The sequence below is a fragment of the Kryptolebias marmoratus genome, linkage group LG17 (genome assembly GCF_001649575.2).
Source record: "Kryptolebias marmoratus isolate JLee-2015 linkage group LG17, ASM164957v2, whole genome shotgun sequence".
Taxonomy (NCBI): domain Eukaryota; kingdom Metazoa; phylum Chordata; class Actinopteri; order Cyprinodontiformes; family Rivulidae; genus Kryptolebias; species Kryptolebias marmoratus.
In genome coordinates, this window is record NC_051446.1 from 23,374,373 (window position 1) to 23,393,851 (window position 19,479).

Here is a 19,479-nt window from a genome sequence, read left to right on the forward strand (position 1 = left end):
CACCAGAGGAACCCCCCGAGCTTTACGATGATGTCACACAGCCAGCGAGGAGTCTCCCCTCCGGACGGCGGCGCGCGGGCCGGCGCCAGTCTGACGGCGAGTCTGGCCGCAGGTGCCGGCGCTCCGACAGGCTGGGTGGTAATTTTAAACTAACATCCATCAAACACTTCAGCGTGATCTCAGAAAGTTTCAGTCTCAGCTACTACCACACCAACATTTATCACAGTATCTGTAACACTGACTTAAAGTCGTTTTGTCTGTGCTTTCTAAGGCTGTGGCGGCCATCTTGAAATGGCTCCAAAAGATAACCGTCGTAGAGGCTCATCTGAGGATTATTTCCTGAAACTTGTATTAAAAATACCATTTGTATTTATCTGATAGGTTCTACTTTTCTGACTTTTTATGCATGAAAACCCAACTGGTTTGACACAGAAACAGCATTTTATCAATAAAACGTTTGTTCTGTTTTTTTTTATTGCTCCTGTGCTCCATTTCTGCAGAAATCAGGATAACTAAACGCTATCAGTTCTTGTCTTTAACGCAGGTCTTGTGATTTCTGTGGGAGCCACAGTGTACCGCGATAAATATTTACTCGAGCTTCCTGATGTGATTCTTATAAGGTTAAAAAAAAGGCATTGTTTGACTCAAACAAACAACATTCAGATCTCATCTTATCAGGTTGATCAGTCACACGCTGGAGGACGGTTTGAGTTCAGATGACGTTTTTAACACAAAAACCGTCTTCCACGTCCGAGTAAGTTCAAAATTAAACAGAAAAAAAAAAAGACAGGGATGAAAGTTTAGCACTTAAACCGCCTCAGCATGCACAGGAAAAGACGAGAGGAGGCACGGTTCAGTAAAACAGGAAGCGGCAGCTGTCAAAGCGTTCATAAAGAACAGAAATGGATCATTTCTAACCTGCCGGTAAGTTTCACCCACCTGAGCTTCCACGGGCAGCGTCAAGCCCCGCTTGGCCTGGTGACCCAACCAAACCCTGGAGTACATGTCCATCATGTTTCTGTCTTTCTACCTGAACGATCCATGTCTCCAAACATGCAAACAGAAGCCAAACCCAAAGCTACGCCGCCGCATTCAATCAGCCTGCGGTGGGGGTAGAGACCCGTGAACTCTTCCCCCCCTCTCTCTGACTCTCCTTTACGTTTGTATCCTCGTCTCGCAGCAGCTGCGGCAGTCGCAAACAGAAAGGAGAACTGTGAGCTCTGTTACAACGAGCAGCAGGAAGGGGCTGTGTGAGGACTTGGGTGAGATGCGGGCGTGTGTGTGCGCGTGTGTGTGTGTGTGTGTGTGTGTGTGTGTGGTTGAGCATGAAATTCTGCGTGCAGGACAGGAGGGTAGAGGGCAACTGTCTGCATGAGCCAAAAACAGGAAACCAAATAGGACCAAAAAAATAAATAGATAAAAGAAAAAATGAGTTAGAAAAAAACAAAAAACTTCAGGTCACTTCAACCCACTTCCTGTCTGCGCAAACATGATTAAAAAGGAAATGACAGCGGTGGAAACAAAGAAACACGCGTAAGAATAGAAGAAGAAAGCAGAAGGTTTAGAGTAACGTGGCAGGACTTAACCCTCCTCTGCTGGGTGATTCAGACAATAATCAGGGAAAAAAGGGAAGCAATATTTTCCTGATGAAGGTTCAAAAAGGCGGGGGAGCCGATGAAGAAAACACCAACTGCATCACACAGGAAGGGGAGCTTTTGTTTGGTTCAATTGTTTAATCAATACTTCCTGTTGCAGCATCACCCAGCATTGAGCTCGTGGCCATTTCTGCAGAAATTTCAGGTCAGAAAGTTTAACTGAAAACGAAGTCAACCTTTATATTGTTGATGATTTCGTCTTTCCAAGAGGATGCAAACCAGATCCCTTGGGTTTTCTTTTATTACTTCATTACTTTGACACTATATAGTCTGATTTATGATGGTAGGCAGACTTTTTGTGCACTATGAACAGCTGTTATCGCCTGCTGCCAAAAGGAGAAGGCGGACAATGAGGATTTTGCACCTGTCTGCAAAATATCTCATGATCCACTGGACGGATTTTACTGAAACACTCAGAAAGTAATCATTGGATGTACCTCTACAGTTGGGGTGTCCAATCCTGGTCCTCAGGGCTTCTATCCTGCAGGTTTACTTGTTTCTCTGCTCCAACACACCTGATTCATGGTTAAATCACCTCCTCGTGTTCTGCAGAAGCCTGTTAATCACCCATTGATTCAGATCAGGTGTGTTGGAGCAGAGGAACAAGTAAAACATGCAGGATGGTGGCCCTCCAGGACCAGGATTGGAGACCCCTGCTCTACCGGTTGCCTAAGATGATAGTAGCAGAGACTGTGTAAGATCTTTGTTCAAAACTTTGATGATAGTTTTTATTGGTGTTTCTGTAACTTTTATACTAAATATTTCACTTTGTTCACAAATATTTTCCCCATAGAAATACACAGAAAATGTTATTTCTGTAGTTGGTGTTGTTAGTAGTTGTCCTGTGCATAAAAACGGACTATCAGCCGAGTGTTGCGCAATCAGTGTTCCTCTGGTGGTGCGAAAGCAAATGCGTGCTGTGGCTCCGTAAAACCACTTCATGGCGAGACAAGAGTCCGGTTTCCACGTGAACGATCTGGAAACGTCACAGATTTTCCCATGTTGACTGTAAAAACGTTACACGTTCACGGGGCAACGCTGGCGTCGAACCCGCTGCAGGTCACTAGCTGGCCCTTCAGCCAAAACGGCGAGCACGCGAACGTTCGAACGAAGCTCTGACGTGAAGAGTGAGTCCGCCGATGTTACCGTTTCTGCTCCAACGCAGAAAAACCAAATCAGTTCGACCACAGCGAGCATGCGCGAACGCCTCCACTTTCAGGTAAAAGAAGCAGCCATTTTATTCATGGATCAAAGCCGAATGTTTCGAAGAACTTCCACTCTGAGACCTGGATTTAAAAAGGTTCGGAGAAGGGGTCGACAGCTTCTATCCTGCATGTTTTACCTGTTCCTCTGCTCCAACACACCTGATTTGAATCAATGGGTGATTAACAGGCTTCTGCAGAACATGAAGAGGTGATTTAACCTCTGAATCAGGTGTGTTGGAGCAGAGAAACAAGGAAAACATGCAGGATGGTGGCCCTCGAGGACCATTTCACTTAAAAACTGCATCGTTTGAGCTGAGACTTACAGTCTTCATACCCTCAGGAACTCTTATACGACAGCACTTATTAGCTTCTACAAAAGTTAAATAAATTATAGTACACTTGCACAACCCACACACGGCTCACCACTGTGATATATTGCACAGTATCGTCCATGCAGCCTTGTTTTAGGTGCAGGTTTTCATAAAGCTTTAAGGTGAAATTCCCTCAGCACGAATCAGTGAACTCTCTGCCCTCAGCAATGCATGAAGCAGCAATCCGCTTGATTACTTAAACACATTAGGACCCGTCCAGTCTGACAATGGAGAACCAAATTGGGGCCCAAATCACGCCACGGAGCGCACAGTCGAGCTATTGAATCAAACTGGCTGGTCTCCCTCTTACATCACAGCCGTCGTGGTGAGGAATCCAGGATCCAGAAAGTTCCTGGCAGCTCGTCCTGGTCTTATCTCTGCTTTCCAGGTCAGGCCTCCGCGCAGATGTACAAAAACCCGCTCCTGTTTCTTGTTGAGGACAGATTTCCTCCTGCTCCCTGTTGGTAGGTGGAGTGGTTTTTGTGTAGGAGTTTGTTTACAGGTGCCTGTTAAAGCTCGTATGCAAACCACGCAGGGACATCTGCTGTGGGGTTTTGCTTCCTGGAACCTGCCAATAATTATAGCAAGAAGAAAAAAAAACAAACTCCCGGCACTCTTTGTGTTTACAGTAGCATGAACAACTGGATCGCTTTTAATTACGGCTTGGAAGGCACGTTTTACAGAAAGCAATTCCTGAGCAGCACATGACGGCGAACACTAACCCTTTGAAATATTTTACATTGTGTTACAGCCAGCCTAATGAGTTATCTAGGAAGTAAATACTATTACCCTGTTATAGTTAGGGTATTAAGTTGTCTTGCGTGCTTTAAAGACCCTTTAAAAGTCCGGTTTTGGTACCTTTATTCTAAAATAAACAAGATTTACATGAAGCAAACCTGAATAATCCAATCCAATAAACAGCTTGTTGGTTTAGTATGATCAAACTGTAAAAAACACCACCTGATATCTTTTAAGGTGAGGTTTTGTGGGACAGTTATGTACAGTTAATATCTGACAAGCTAACGGCTAATTCAAGACCAAAGTGGATCCATCTTAAAATGTCACAGCAGCTCACGCAAACGCTCCTCAATCCATCTTTATATCGTCGTCAGTTTTGAACTGCATGGTTATTTCAGCAGAAACGTTATGGTACCCCTGCAGGAAGTATCCCAGGCTGCACAGGAAGTGCCGCTTGTAAACGACCTCCGAGTTCAGTGGAAGTAACTGGATGTTTGACAGAAGCTGCTCCGTCTGGTCTCGGTCCCCCATCGTTGACCAGTCTGGTCAGAATGAAGTTAATTTACGGAGGAGCTCTGTTCGTAATCTTCGGAACGGCTGAGCTCCTGCAGCTGTTTTCGGCCGCGCGGCGCTCGTGTTGTGCAGAAGCCTCTTCCGTTTGTTGTGACTACACACCACTTGGTAATTCATGATCACGCTCGGCGCACTTTGTCCTGTTTACTGCATATTTTTGGAAGGCAGGCGTCAAAGAGCTACGGTTATAACAACTCCACCTGTGGGCCTTCAGGCTAAACTGAGCCAATTCCCTTTGTGAGGGACAAACACACATTTTATTGGACCGATAAATGCCCTCAAGGGGATTTCTTGCCGGATTAAGACTTGATGAATGAGCACGTTCCATCAGATCACTTAAATCTGTCTCTAATGCCTTTTGGGTAGAGGTTTTACTGGAGCTGCTATAAGTTTAACTCTTAGATGTTACAACAAAGGCTAAAAAGTGGTGCCTTCCTTTAATTTAACCAGAAGTCTTCCAGTGCCAGGAAGCCGCGTTCTTAGATACTTGACGGTCATGTGCACGTCTGAAGGTACTCACCCCACCTGTTGGTGCAGTTTTTTGGCATTTGATTTTGGCTGTTTTACAGAACGGCACGTATTTTTTTTGTCTCCTATTGTAGATGATGTTCTTTCAAAGAAACTGGTTCTCACAATTTGTTTTTGAAAGAAGCGAGTCAACTTCCAGCATCCAAAAATCAATTGAACCTTGGACACTGTTATTGCCAGGTATTGAAACTTTAGGAGATAAGAAGCTGCTGGACGTGTTGCCAGCATTCATCACGGATGTGACAGGAGGTTTTTCTGGTAAGTTTAGACTCAACAAAGCCATAAAGAGGCTGATAAACACTGTAATATAATGAGAAAGCTCAAAACAACACGAGGAGCTCCGGCCATAAACGCCTCAATCTTTGCCTCTTCCATTTTCAGACCACACGCTCCCCATATCAACCACATTTTGGGCTAATTGCGCGGCTTGCGCACTACATCCAAAGGAGCCCCGCTTGCTGGGAGCCGGGCCAGGACCTCCTCACATCACCATGGAGAAGGATCTCCATTGTAGGGGTGGGAATCGGCGCTCCCTGAGGGGTCCTGGCAAAAATGCAGGAGTCAAGGTCCATTCGTGCTTCCGCAGAGGGGAGGAGAAGCGAACAGATTTGGCTCATTTCATCAGATCAGATTTGTTTTAAGTACCCGAAGCCTCCCTCCTGAGTCAACAAACCGTGCCGGTGTAATTACAGCGTTCGTGTGTGTGCACAGGCGCGCCGCCGAGGGAGAGGCTGCACACATTGTTTTAAACAGCTCAGAGGTTTGAATGAAACCTGATCTGCAGCTACACATGCAACAGGTGCAGAAATGACACGAGCAGATGAGCTGAAACTTACCTAAAGTGAGCAAGTTACATCCAAAAAGAGGAAAAAGGAGCTTAGACCAGGGTCAAAGTGTCCACAGAACTTGGTTCTTCTCCACAGCTGAGTTGGATCGAGACTCCCAGGATCGACTCGGTCCTGGGAGGCAGGTTTGTCTGGGAGTGGCTCACACCTTTTTTCGGATTTAACTCCTTCCTTCCTGCAGGAGAGGCCACCCAGCAGCTCACGCAACCTGTTTCTAACCTGTTCTGGACTCACAACTTCGCTCTTATTTAACGAACCGCTCCTCCAAACACAAACGCCTCCTGAAACTTTCGCACGGAGCTGACTGTCCCGATGACAACGAGGACAAGAAAGTTCAGTCAGAAAATAATCTGGTGATTCCTACTTACAGAAACTTCTGCTGAACTCTTGATTCAGCTGCTCTAAAAGAGGGAACACCTCTTTTTATTCACCGCACTGAATGAATGGCATCCCATTCATATGCAGATGAGCTGCCCCTGAAAACAACCCCAGACCCTCGACTGCAGAAAGGAGCTTCAGACTTTAATTAAATCAAATCAACGTTTAAAGACTTTCAATTACGGTAATCGAAGCCCGAATCTTCACCAGCGTAATGGAGGACTGATAACACCTCCCAAAAAACACTCAAACGATTAAAAACAAGCTGAATTACTATTCCTGTCTGATGCTAGTAGGTGTTAGCAACAACTAGCAGTAGTGTCCAACACTAGCAACAATTAGCATTGCTGCTAGAGGCTAGCAGCTAGCAACAATTAGCATTGCTGGTTGATGGTAGGCTCTGATAGCAACAACTAGCATTGCTATTTGATGCTAGCAACAATTAGCATTGCTGGTTGATAGTAGACGCTTTTAGCAACAATTAGCATTGCTGGTTGATAGTAGACGCTTTTAGCAACAATTAGCATTGCTGGTTGATAGTAGATGCTTTTAGCAACAATTAGCATTGCTATTTGATGCTAGCAACAATTAGCATTGCTGGTTGATAGTAGACGCTTTTAGCAACAATTAGCATTGCTGGTTGATAGTAGACGCTTTTAGCAACAATTAGCATTGGCGTTTGATGCTAGCAACAATTAGCATTGCTGGTTGATGGTAGACGCTTTTAGCAACAATTAGCATTGGCGTTTGATGCTAGCAACTGTTAGCCTTGCTGTTTAATGCTAATAGCTGTTAGCAACAATTAACATTGCTACTGATGCTAGCACCTCCTGGAAACAATGAGTATCACTGTCTGATGCTAGCGTCTTAGTAGCAATTTACTGTTTTTATCAAACTATAGCACCTCCAATCAATGCGCTGCTAGAAATTTGGAAAATTACACAAATATTTATTCTAAAAAAAACACATTTTGACAACAAATTACTAAACAGAATTTAACTTTCAAGACCGTAATCACTGAATGTACACCTAGATCTGATTTTATTTTAGTTTTTAATGAAGTCCAAAATGTTGCAACAAAATACTTCTCTGTTGTTCTTTTCGTGAAGTAAAACTTCTGAACTTTTCACAAACAGGAAACAATAAATCCTAAAAAGACTCTCCTCAAACTGACCCATTTTAAAGTAACGAAACTGAAATTCAGATGCCATCGAGTTCTCTTTCCACTTCTCCCAAAGGCAGGAAGTGAAATTATTGGTCCTTGACAAACAAAATATTATTGTGGGCTGAAATTTAAAACTGCCACGCGGTTTAGCACAAGAGCGGGAAACATTTTGTCTACAAACAGAAATCAAACGCCGAATTAAAATGTTTTCTTACATTTATGACTGAAGCCAAATAAGCCTGCTTGGATTCAAAACAGAGCCTTAATTTTCCCTCTCAAACTAAATGAATTTATCTCCTAATTTTGAAGCTTAGATTTAATTTTTTGTTGCCTTTTCCCCTTTTTTAAATGTGATCATTTTATTATTTGTCATGGCTCAAAATGGTTAAACTCCGATGCTTTTAATTAAATTTCACTCGTATTTGTAGCGTACAGGAATCCAATTATTGTTTGGGAGATAAATATAAATGTGGAATGAAACCTTCAGGAAGTTCGTCTGCAACTAAATAACATTTGGAGACAGTCTCAGTAAAGATGGCCACCACAGCTAACACGAAACGTTCTCATTCAGCCGATTTTACAGCGTTTAAGGTAAAATTCGGCGCGGTGGTTGCTGAGCGTCATCCCCAACACGTAGTCTGTTAGCAAAATATCTCCCAAAGGTCACTGTCTGCACGTCTGAAGCTCATTAACATCTGGAGTCGACCCAGCCAGATGTTTGTTGCATCAGATACTTTAAAAAGTGCATTTAATTACATTTTTTCACACTATTATGCGTATTTGCTGTACTCTTCAAAATAAAAGCACATTCCTGCCGCTCAGGCAGCGCAAACGAGGGTGACTGCGCCCCCTGGTGGCGAAACTAAAACACCCATTTACCCTCCTGCTGCCCTCGGGTCAGATCGACCCCTGAGGCCTGATGGTTTGACTCAAAGGCTGGAAAACCAAGACGGTGTGACAGTTTTACCTGATCTTCTGTCCTTAAAGTTGCTTCTGCAGCTCGACTCGAACCCTCCTCCTCCTCCTCCTCTTCCTCCTCCTCCTGCTGATGTTCTAAAGCAGCAAAATCCGGCGGCGCAGGAAAAGAGTCGAATTCGGTAATGTTTATCTCAGGAACCATGATGCAAATCTGAGGTGGAGGTAAAGGGAAATCCTCCTCCTCGTCAGCCGGAGCAGCCGGCGTTTGCTCCGCCTCCTCGGCCCAGCTCGTTGGTTCTGTCTTTTCTCTGGGCTGATCGGCAGGCCGAGGGTTCGAGTGGCGTCTCGTTTCGCCCTTCAGGCCCGAAAGCCTCCTGGAGGAGCTCTCCATGTTCGGGAAAGTCAGCTTTGAGCCGCGGAGGCTCGGCGCGTCCGGCAGGTTGACGCACAGGCCGAAGGTGGAGAAGCGGCACGATTCTCCCGGGTCATCCGGAGCCGATGCGCGGGTCGCCTGCGGAGCTTTCTTGGTGGCGGAGTCGTCTGAGTCGTCGGAGCGCTGGGCCGAGAGCTCCTTCACATACTGCGCCGGGACGTAGAAGGGCTGCGCGTGCTGGTCCCTGCGGACGTGCCACCAGTGCTCGTTGGACTTGGAGACGAGGACGTATGTCTCGTTGGGCTTGATGGACACGAGCCGGCCGCTTCGTGTTTTGTACTCAAACTCGTACTCCACCAGCACCAGCGCCATGCTGCCGCCGCCGCCGCTCGCTCACTGAGGCCGCAGAGCTGACATGTTGGAGCTAGAAAATAGAGGAAACGTGACTTTCGAAATGATAAATGTCAGTCAGAGGCTCATGCTTCACTTCCACCTCGTTTAAAACGAGTCACTTTTACTTCAGCGTGATGAACAGTCAGTATCTTACCTGCTGTAGATAAACCAACAGCTGTTCTAATCAGTTCATTTTAAAACAACTGGACTTTTTTCTGTTAATGTTATTATTTGAATCTCTCCCGGCTCTCATTTAACCAACGGAAACACGTTTTGGAGCTCTGATTCATTGGAGTCGCTGAGAGTCGTCCACAACCCAAACTCTGAGCTTCGGCTGAGATTCTGACATCATTTAGAAGCTTCAGCTGCGGCGCTGGGGGCAAATTGTTTGGTTTTAGTTTCTGTTAAAGATAAACAAAATGCCCAAACTTGTCGGTGATGATCCTGATCTCACTTCCTCTTTTTTAAAAACCGGATCATCGTTTGTTTTGTCCGTTGGAACGGAAACCTTTCAGCTCAACTTCGTCCGTTCTGCTTTTGTGTTGGGGTTCGTTTTTGATCCCTGGATCGGAGGTTAAAGGTCATGTCGAACTCAGGCTCCTTATTTATTTATTTTTTTGTGGTTCTTGTCTTTGTCTGAACGCTGATTCAGCATTCTCACCGTTGTTTTCCTCTTTGGCATCTAACTGCTTCTGCAAACTTTGTTTTCTTTTAGCCATTTTTACGTCAAAACATTCGGCTCGTTCAGAAGAGCGGTGCCGGGACGTTTGGATCTTCTAAGTTTTGTACTTTTTAAAATAATTTACTTTATTTATAAACATTTCCCCCATAGATATCCACTGAAATCCCCTCAGTTCCTTCAGAAACATTTTCCTCTTTAAAGTTTTCTTTTCTTTTGCTACTTTTAGCTTTAAGCTGGTCTTCTGTTACTTTATTTCTTTTAGCTACTGTTCTGCTACCTTTAGCTGTCATTTTGTTACTTTAAGCCTCCACCTAGCCTTTTGCTACTTTAGCTTCCAGCACACCTTTTGCTGCTTTCAGCTTCTAGGACGCCTTTTGCTACTTTTAGCTTCTAGGACGCCTTTTGCTACTTTTAGCTTCTAGGACACCATTTTTCTAGTTTTAGCTTCTAGGACGCCTTTTGCTATTTTTAGCTTCTAGGACGCCTTTTGCTACTTTTAGCTTCTAGGACACCATTTTTCTAGTTTTAGCTTCTAGGACACCTTTTGCTACTTTTAGCTTCTAGGACGCCTTTTGCTACTTTTAGCTTCTAGGACACCTTTTGCTACTTTTAGCTTCTAGGACGCCTTTTGCTACTTTTAGCTTCTAGGACACCTTTTGCTACTTTTAGCTTCTAGAATGCCTTTTGCTACTTTTAGCTTCTAGAATGCCTTTTGCTACTTTTAGCTTCTAGAATGCCTTTTGCTACTTTTAGCTTCTAGGGCGCCTTTTGATGCTTTCAACTTCTGGGACGCCTTTTGCTACTTTAGCTTCTAGGACACCTTTGCCACTTTTAGCTTTTAGGACACATTTTGCTGCTTTCAGCTTCTAGGACACCTTTGGCACTTTTAGCTTCTAGGACACCTTTTGATACTTTCAGCTTCTAGGATGCCTTACCAGCCGAGGTTCAGCTCGTCGCGCAGGCTTCGGCTGTGGAGCGTGAAGCTTCAGCGCGGCGCAGACAAAGCAGATCTCTGACAGGAAGCACCTCAAACCCGGCTCCTCTGAGCGCCGCCGCAGAACAGGAAGCAGCAACCTTCGGCTCGGAGTCGGCCTGACGTCAGCCGTCAATCTCGCCTCTTCATTTATGAAGCGTCTGAGGATTTTATCGAAAAGACAAAAATAAAAAACGTCACCAGTGATTTAAAAGTAAATAAATAAAAAGCAGCAGTCCTGTCTGAGTGGAAAGAATAAAGAGAACTGTTTGAAAATTAGAAAGGAACTCCACAGAGCTGCTCTGATTTCCTTACGAAAATTTGGATTTTCAGTTTTTCCAACGAGGAGAATTCCTGCCGGGACTGAATCCCTCCCTGACTTTTGTTTAGAAGCTGAAGTTTGTAAAAGTGGAATAAAAACTTGCCTCAGCTCGAGTCCCCCGGTTGTCAGAAGTGTGTCAGCAGCAGCCAAACGTGCGCCTGTGCGTTTCTGCTCGGCTGCTTTGTTTCCTGCTCGGCGCTGAAAGCAAACTGAAACGCTCGCAGCTTCTGAAATGGGAAGCCTGACTCTGACCACAGCGCCGGGCGCTGAAATCTGTTTACGGCGACAACTCCCCCGGCTCAGTGTCGAAACAGCAGCTCAGGAATAAACCGGGCGGAGTTAACCGCTTGTTGGCAGCCAGGCAGGAGGGGAAAATGAGCATTTATCTGTGTTAGCAAAATATCTCCTAAACCACAGGAGGGGTCCTGAAGAAACTCAGGACCTGTTTAACCCACTGAGCCAAAACCGGGGGTGGTAGTCGCTGAGAGTCGTGGATTTAACGTCTTTATTTCTCAATAAAATGAGACTTGAGTGTAAAACGCAGGCGTTAAAGGCGGCGGGCGACACGCATTTCTCCGAGGCACGGCAGGCCTTTAATGAGGACGTCTGCAGGAACTACACCTGCAGGAAGCTCTGCAACAAATAAACAGCTGAAAGCTCAAAAGGATGGCTAAAAGCAGCAAAATACGAGCTGAAAGGAACAGAAGACTACTTCAAAGCAGCTAAAGAACAGCTAAAAGGAAAATAGGCTGGCTAAAAGGAGCAAAACACTAGCTAAAGATGGCAAAAGAATAGCTAAAAACAAAGAAATGCTGGCTAAAATTAGCTAAAGATAACACAAAATTAGCTAACTGTGGAAAACTATTAGCTGAAATGACCAGAAGACTAGTTCAGAGTAGCTAAAAACAGCTAAAAGCAAAAAAAATGTCTAAAAGTACCAAAATACTAACTAAAGGGTTAGAATACTAGTTTAAAGTAGCTAAAGAATAGCTAAAAACAAAGAAATGCTGGCTATAAGTAGCAACGCAATAGTGGAAAGAACAGAAGACTAGTTTAAAGTAGCTAAAGAATAGCTAAAAGCAAAACAGGCTGGGTAAAAGTAGCAAAATATTAGCTAAAAGGAGCAAAACACTAGTTTAAGATAGCACAAATTAGCTAAAAGCAAAAAAGGCTAGCTCAATGTAGAAAACCAGTAACGAAAAAGACTAGGAGAATAGTTTAAAGTAGCTAAAAACAAAGAAATGCTGCTAAAAGTACCAAAACAATACCTACTAGCAAAACAGGCTAGCTAAAAATATCACACAAATTAGCTACAAGCAAAACAAGCTAGCCAAATGTAGAAAACTATTAACTGAAAGGACCAGAAGACTAGTTCAAAGTAGCTAAAGAATAGCTAACAGCAAAAAAGGCTGGGTAAAAGTAAAAAAAACAGCAGCTAAAATTAGTGTAACACTAGCTAAATACATCAAAAAGTAGCTAATAAAAAAGCTGGTAAAATGCAGGAAAAGAATAGCTAAACGCAAAAAACGGCTACCTAAAAGTAGCAAATTATTAGCTAAAAGGAGCAGAAGAGCAGTTCAAAGCAGATAAAGATTAGCTAAAAGCAAAATATGGCTAGCCACGAGCTGAAAGTAGAAAACCACTAGTTAAAACCTAAACCTAACAAAAAGCTAGCTAAAAGCAGCCAAATGGTAACTAAAAACTAAAGCAAAAAGTTGGTAAAATTAACCAAAAGCAAGCTAAAAGCTAAAACTATGAAAAGGCTAGTTAAGGTTAGCTAGCAGCAGAATACAGAACACTATATTTAGTGTTTTATGTATTTTAGTTAGACGTATCTGTGCAGCTAACAGTTAAACTTCCCGCTCAGGTCAGGATTATTTACAAACCTGCCGGACTGAAATCAGAGCACGTGCTGCGTCTGAAGAATTCGCTTTCGGGTTTGACGTATGCGGACTATGTTGGGTTGAATAAATTTATTTCACAGAGTCGGAAGCCCCGCACGTGGCAGGGCATCAAAAAATTAGATGAATCTCATGTTGTTCCTCTCCACGGAAATCTTTAGTAAAAGGCGAAAGATTTATACGATCTGAAGAGAAACATGAGTGCTGATTAAAACAGCGGAGAGCCAGGGGAGGTGATGCCCCGACATGTACAGTTCGGTGACGGTGACGCCAATCGTACACAAAAAATGTATACATATATAAGCACATGTTCATAACTAACTACAAATACCAACTTAAATTATAATTCTCTGAAAAAAATCGTTCCAAAACTAAAAATATTCAACCCAAGAAACGTTAAAAACAATGACGCGCAGTGCATGATGGGTAACGGTCTGCTACGTTCTGCTAAAATATCGCTCAAAACCGTTTTTTTTAGCTATTTTACTTAATTAGCTAGACATAAACTCCCATTCGTTTAATGTCAACACAATTTAAAAAACTAACAAAAAACTATTAACAAGAACGAATAAAATATTTGGTTCCGTAAAATTGACGCATGCGCTGTACGGTAACTGACAGAGAGATTCTCTTACCTTCTCGTCCAAAGCGTGGCTCCGACTATAAACTTAACTGATGTTTGGTTTTAGCTTATCGCTTACATGATTCTTGCTCGTCAATTAGTGGAGTTTAGATAAACATTAACGTAACATTTAATTTTTGGTTTTGCCTCACATATTTTGATAATCTTCCTCCCAAATACACCTGAAAAAAACATTTTTCTTCTATATTGTACTGAGAAAAACTGAACTTTGTTTACATTTGCAGAAGAAGCTGAAACTTAGCTGTTGCAGCTAAAATCAAAACAGAACATTAGTTAAAAGTAGCAAAAGAATAGCTAAAATGAGAAAATGCTGGCTAAAATGAGCAAAAAACTGGCTAAAGATAGTAAATGAATAGGTAATTAAACCAGAGCTGCACTAAAGTAGCAAAACACTAGCTGAAAGGAGCAGAACACAAGCTAAAAGTAGTAAAAGATTAGTTAAAAGCTGAAAGTGAACCACTAATACCTAAACTTGATAAAAGGCTGGCTTAAATCTAAAAGTAGCAAAACGCAACATAAAAGCCAAATGATAGCTAAAAGCTAAAGCTGAAGAATAGCTAAAAATATCAAAACACAAGCTAAAACTAGCTGGGTAAAAGCTAAAGTTAGCAAAAGGTTAGCTAGAAGCAGAATAGTAGCTGTGAGCTAAAGCAAAAGTCTTGCTAAAAGCTAGAAGTAGCCAAAAGTAGCTGAACTACAGCTAAAAGCAGCGTAAGAAAACAAAAATACAGCTTATTTGCTGAAGATTTTAAAGATAATGTTTATGAATGAATTTAGGAAATCTTGATTAATAAAGTTAATATTTTGAAAAGTATGAAAGTTACAAAAAACAAAACTCCCAGCAGCAGTTTCCTGAATGAGCCGAACGGCTAAAACAGCACGAAGTATAGAGAGAAACCAGCACTGTTCATAATTTCCTTTACTTTTTCCACAATTTCGACATTTAAAAATATGACAAAATGCAAACATTAGAAATACGGCTGACCAAAATGACGACAAACACGTTCGGAACTAGAAAATATTACAAAATTCAGTGATCAGAGTCGAAGTGGCAGGACGTTCTGTGCAATATTAAGAAAATAATCCGCTTTGAAGGTTTCATGCAGAATCTGTGGAACTCTGACAACAACGTTATTTCAGTCTTTTTGTTTTATCAGTAATTCTAGACATAGAAAGTGTAGATCTGCTGTGAAACTGTTCTTCCTGGTTCATAATAAGAAACAGTATTTATGCTTCACAGTTTTAAAATCAGCACCCCTTCTTTAGTCCTCACAACAAAAACGCTGTTAACTTGGTCCACAAACACCGGAAGGACTGACTGGTTTCACGTTAGCTTTTGGTCTTTGATTTAAATATAAATAGAATCTGAATTTTACTATAAAAATAAGGCATGATTCAGTTAAGAAATGTCTTCTCAGGTGGGACTGCATTTTTTCACTGTGTGATAAGAGTTTGTGCACCGAGGCTGAGGAGCAAAGACGGCAGCTTTCCTGCTTCTTTTTAAGACATTTAAACTATGATTCCAAAGTGTCTCCGTGCGTCTTGGTGTCCGTCTGCTCGGCTCAGATGGCCTTGACGTCGATGAGGTGGCCGTGCTGCGCCCCCTGCCGCTGGGTCTTGATCCCCTGCAGCTTTCGGCCGTGGAGGGTGAAGCGAGACCAGGCGGCCAGCTGGAGCAGGGCGCAGGTGATGGGCACGAAAACCAACATGTAGAAACAGCCCAGGCGGAGGGGAGGAGCCCCTGAGCTGGAGGCGGAGTCACGTGCCACAACCGAGTCCTTTGCTGGCTCCCTCTGAAAGATGTCGTAACCTGGGAAGGGACGAGGGAAAGGCGAGGAAACAGAAACTTTAGTAAAAAAACTGAACAAAGATAAATAAGATAGCGCTAAATGCTAAATGTTGCTTTTTTGGCTAAAGGTTTGTTTTTTTAAACAGTTTATATGAATTGTTCTCATTAAGATTGTCAGTTTTTTGGGGGATTTTGATTGATTTTTATGACCGGCAGGACGCCGCGTGTCGAGTTTCTCTTTGCTCGGATTGTTTTTGGACCCTCTGTGGTCACCGTGTCGATCGGAGGCCCGAGCAGCGGTCGGGGTTTCACAGCGGAGGATTCTTACCGGTTAAACTCTTCACTCTTTGCTCCAAAATCACGAATCGTCTTTCATTTTGTTACGTAACGAAGCTCATCGAGAGACGCAGCTCCGGCGGCTCTGAACCGTGTTAATGTCGACACACCAACAGCTCAGACGCCTGAATGTGTCGATGTTAGTTTCATTTTACAACGAGTCACGTCTCCACCCTACACCCTACCAGCCGCTCATTAGTTCCTGCATGTGCCTCAATTAGCAGAATAAAACAAATAAAAGACGTAAAACTGTTATCCAACCTCCAATCAGTAGCTTATCTGGGCTTGCCTGCGTAAACCCAGCTGATTAAAAACATGAGAATTCAGTTACTAACAAGCGTTTTATGAGTCTAATCTGTTCAGTTTGACTCTTCTCACTAGTTCTGCTTTAGAAAGTTAAAAAAATCCTTCATTATTTTGCTGAAATCGTCACACAGCTGCACCAAATGGCAAAGAACAAGAGTTTGGAGTCTGCACCGGTGTAAACGCAGAGCAGCCAGGTGCCGATGAGAGGGGCGAACGTCTGGCCTGGTTTGGTCAACAAGTTCACCATCCCGAAGAGCAGAGCGGAGGCCGCCTGCTGACGCCGGTTCACCACGAAGTCCTCGTCGACCAGGTCAGAAATCACCAGCTTCAGCAGCTTACAGGTTCCCTCTGTGAAGACCCGGTTACTGAAACGAAGAGGCGGCAACTTAGAGATCATTACAGGAGTTTTCCACATGATCACTGTGGAAAAACAAACGAAGGCAGGAAAACCGCCGTACCTGGCGATGAAGACGCACAGCAGATAAATGTGGTCGGCGCCCGCCAGCAGCATGACCACGCTGAGTCCCAGCTTGAGCACGAACAGCCAGTGGATGACCCGGTAAACCCCGAAACGCCGGCACAGCGTCAGGAAATACAAGTTGTTCAGGTGCGGGGCAACATAGGAGATCCCTGCGGGAGCAAAAAAAGTAAAAAAAAAAGGACGAGATGAAGCTGTCCTCCTCCGTCTCACTCTGTCCTCCATGTCCTCTCTGACTGCATCCCTCCTCCTCGACTTCGACTAAATCTAAAAACTAAAAACTGATGGTATCCCAACACAATCCGAGCTACGTTTTACCACAGGTACACTTTAATAATTTCAGCTCCACATTTTTTTATCAGCTCCCGCTGAACAGGACACGGATTAAGAAGATCTGTGACGGACTCTTACCCAGTAAGATTGAACCCGTGGAGGCAGAGATGTTGTCAGACAAGAGATGTTCGAGGAAAAGAGGGAAGAAGTTGCTGTTGAAGTGGCAGTGAAACACCTGCAACGGAGACACGCAGGACATTAAACAGTTTATTCATACAGAAGTGTCATTTCAGTAAATTCTTTGGAGTGTTTTCAAAATAAGAGCCCAAGGATGAGAGTTGTGTTTTTAATTCTGTGAAATTAGCACCTAGCTCTGTTGCTTTAATTTTACCTGAATTAGGTTCATTGAGACAAACCACATGAAGTTCCTGTGTTTGGACAGCTGCTTCAGATATTGTCCAATAGTGACGGGTTTCTCCGGTTGGGCAAGAGGAGCCTGGCCGACGCTCAGCCTGGGACAGGACAAATAAAACCAGACCAGTGAGAAAGCAAACTATCTCCCAATCACAGTTTTTACTTTTTAGTTTCAACCATCTTACTCTTTCAGAGCTGACGCCTCGTCTTGTTTCGGACGGACTTCCCTGCTGAAGCGGCGCTGCAGCGACCGAGACACAAAGAAAAAACCCAGGATGGAAAAAGCCGCCAGGATCACGCAGAAGAGTCGGAACGAGAAGAAGTTCTCTTTGTCCCAGACGGAGTAGGAGAGGAAAACGGAGAGGGAGCCCAGGGCGCTGAACACCGAGCAGTGGAAGTTGAGGCGCGTGCGGTCGGTGGCGGACACGGCGAGGTCGGCCAGCAGGGCGCTGTGGTGCAGGTCCACCATGGTGAGGAAGCCGTCATACAGACACAGGCAGAGCAGGAACTGCAGGCCCGGGCGGGCCCACGCCACCCAGAAGGCCAGGAAGGACAGAGCGAAGAGGGGGCCATTTGTGGAGAGGGCCTTCAGGCGCTTCAGCACCACCTCTGGAGACGTGATCTGAGAGCCCGCCCTGATCGGGAAGCAAAGACGAGTTCAGTCTACACATCTGCACAACCTACACATACAAACACGACGTCCAAACGGTGCAGATGTGACACAACGACATAAAATAAATATTTTTATTTCACCTCCCTGAAACTATACAAAGGTTTGCTTAACTACAAAAACGCAAACACAGTGAGACTCCTGTTTGACCACGGCGACGTGAATAACTGGTTCTGTTGTTAAGAATTTCCCGTCAGACGTCCGTGAGCGTGCAAGCTAAAAAAATAAACACCTTCTGTCACGAGACGAAGAGTCCGGAGGGATCAGAGAGACGAGGAGGCAAAAAACGAAGCCCGACTTCTAAATTTCAGCATCTCTTTTTAGACACAATTAACTACACAGTTAAAATAAAAAAACTGCTTGCTTTGGCTAAAGTCTTACAGCCCATTACAACCCATTTAAAGGAAATAAAATCAGCATTTATGCCCTTTATGCAACAAAATAACCTCATATTTATTTATCATAAATCTTACTTAGTTATCTTACCTGATAGCTGTTATTGCATCTTGTTGTTTTATGAAATAATTCATGTTTTTTTTTTGCCATTTCTGCACCTTAACCCACAAAATATGATTATATATTTTTCCCAACATAGTTAAAACTTGTTGGGATTCTGCAGATTATGTTGTAATATTTGTTTATTTGGGGAAGATGTGAGACTTACTGAGGAGAGCTGAGGAAGGAGCGATCGCTCAGCCAACCGAACAGAGGATCGTTCAGACTGTTCCAGATGAGAAACACAGTCTGAAGCAGCAGAAAAAGCAGATAACAAGACAATATTAGTAAATAAAACTAGCTGAATGAATTATTAATCGACTCATAAGAAGAAAAACACACATATATATAAGTGTGAATCAGGATATTTAACAGAAAGTTTTGTTTTGTTTCAGCCACAAAGTCTCCCACAGTCCAGCAGCCGTGAGCGCTTCAATCAAACCTTGGAACCCACCTCTCCCACCCAGAAGGAGATTTTATCGATCTTGTAGATGGACACAAACGTCTCCACGTAGTAGAGCAGGAACACGTTGTGGAGGATGGACGTGAACAGGGCCAACGAGCCGTAGAGCACCGCGGTGGAGAAGACGCTTCGCCAGCAGCCGCAGCCTCTCCGGCCCATTCTTTCCTCTCAAGGCCTCTTCCTGCGCCAAGCTGCAATCATCTCTCGGCCTGGGCGGCGCGTTTACCGCCTCATTTTACTCTGGAAGATAAAAAAGTAACTTTTACCGCCTCATTTTACTCTGGAAAATAAAAAAATGTGGAACTCCAAAGACTACTACGACTTTCTTTTGAGATTCTGTAAACGTTTATTCAAATTCCTAGCTGCTCAGCACCAGGTACGTGTTGGGTACTTACAGAGTACGTGTACTTAGTGATACATACCGTGTACTTACACACACTCGCTAAGTACCCAGTATGAACCACCTAAGTACTGGGTAAATACAGAGTATGTACTGGATCTGTGCCGGGTACATATTCAGTACATACCATGTTGGTAACCACTACATCAGGGGTGGAAATTAAAAATTTTGTCCACCAGCCATAGTGGCTGG

General features: G+C 43.7%; 2 protein-coding genes and 1 non-coding gene across 4 annotated transcripts in view; all 3 read right to left on the reverse strand.

The window, feature by feature from the left end:
- Positions 1 to 10,958, reverse strand: part of arhgap27 (Rho GTPase activating protein 27) — a 28,080-nt gene extending 17,122 nt beyond the window's left edge. Inside the window, exons 1-2 of one of the 2 annotated variants that reach the window (XM_017439622.3) lie at positions 10,760 to 10,958; positions 8,426 to 9,173 (exon numbers count right to left, since the gene is read on the reverse strand). In XM_017439622.3, coding sequence (XP_017295111.1) covers positions 8,426 to 9,121 — 696 coding nt within the window. In that variant the 5' untranslated portion in view covers positions 9,122 to 9,173; positions 10,760 to 10,958. Of the gene's footprint in view, positions 1 to 939; positions 1,217 to 8,425; positions 9,174 to 10,759 lie in introns of those variants that run through there. The other variant, XM_037980807.1, reaches the window with a different exon arrangement.
- A 2,152-nt stretch (positions 10,959 to 13,110) lies between these two features.
- On the reverse strand, positions 13,111 to 13,224 carry LOC112449796. Its single transcript, XR_003038336.1, has one exon. It is a non-coding gene; the product is annotated as a U5 spliceosomal RNA (small nuclear RNA).
- Positions 13,225 to 14,564: 1,340 nt separating this feature from the next.
- Positions 14,565 to 19,479, reverse strand: part of mfsd13a (major facilitator superfamily domain containing 13A) — a 10,264-nt gene continuing 5,349 nt past the window's right edge. The window contains exons 2-9 of the mRNA XM_017434141.3: positions 18,879 to 19,127; positions 18,594 to 18,673; positions 17,445 to 17,894; positions 17,237 to 17,357; positions 16,984 to 17,080; positions 16,553 to 16,724; positions 16,266 to 16,459; positions 14,565 to 15,473 (exon numbers count right to left, since the gene is read on the reverse strand). Coding sequence (XP_017289630.1) covers positions 15,226 to 15,473; positions 16,266 to 16,459; positions 16,553 to 16,724; positions 16,984 to 17,080; positions 17,237 to 17,357; positions 17,445 to 17,894; positions 18,594 to 18,673; positions 18,879 to 19,046 — 1,530 coding nt within the window. The 5' untranslated portion in view covers positions 19,047 to 19,127 and the 3' untranslated portion in view covers positions 14,565 to 15,225. The remainder of the gene's footprint in view (positions 15,474 to 16,265; positions 16,460 to 16,552; positions 16,725 to 16,983; positions 17,081 to 17,236; positions 17,358 to 17,444; positions 17,895 to 18,593; positions 18,674 to 18,878; positions 19,128 to 19,479) is intronic.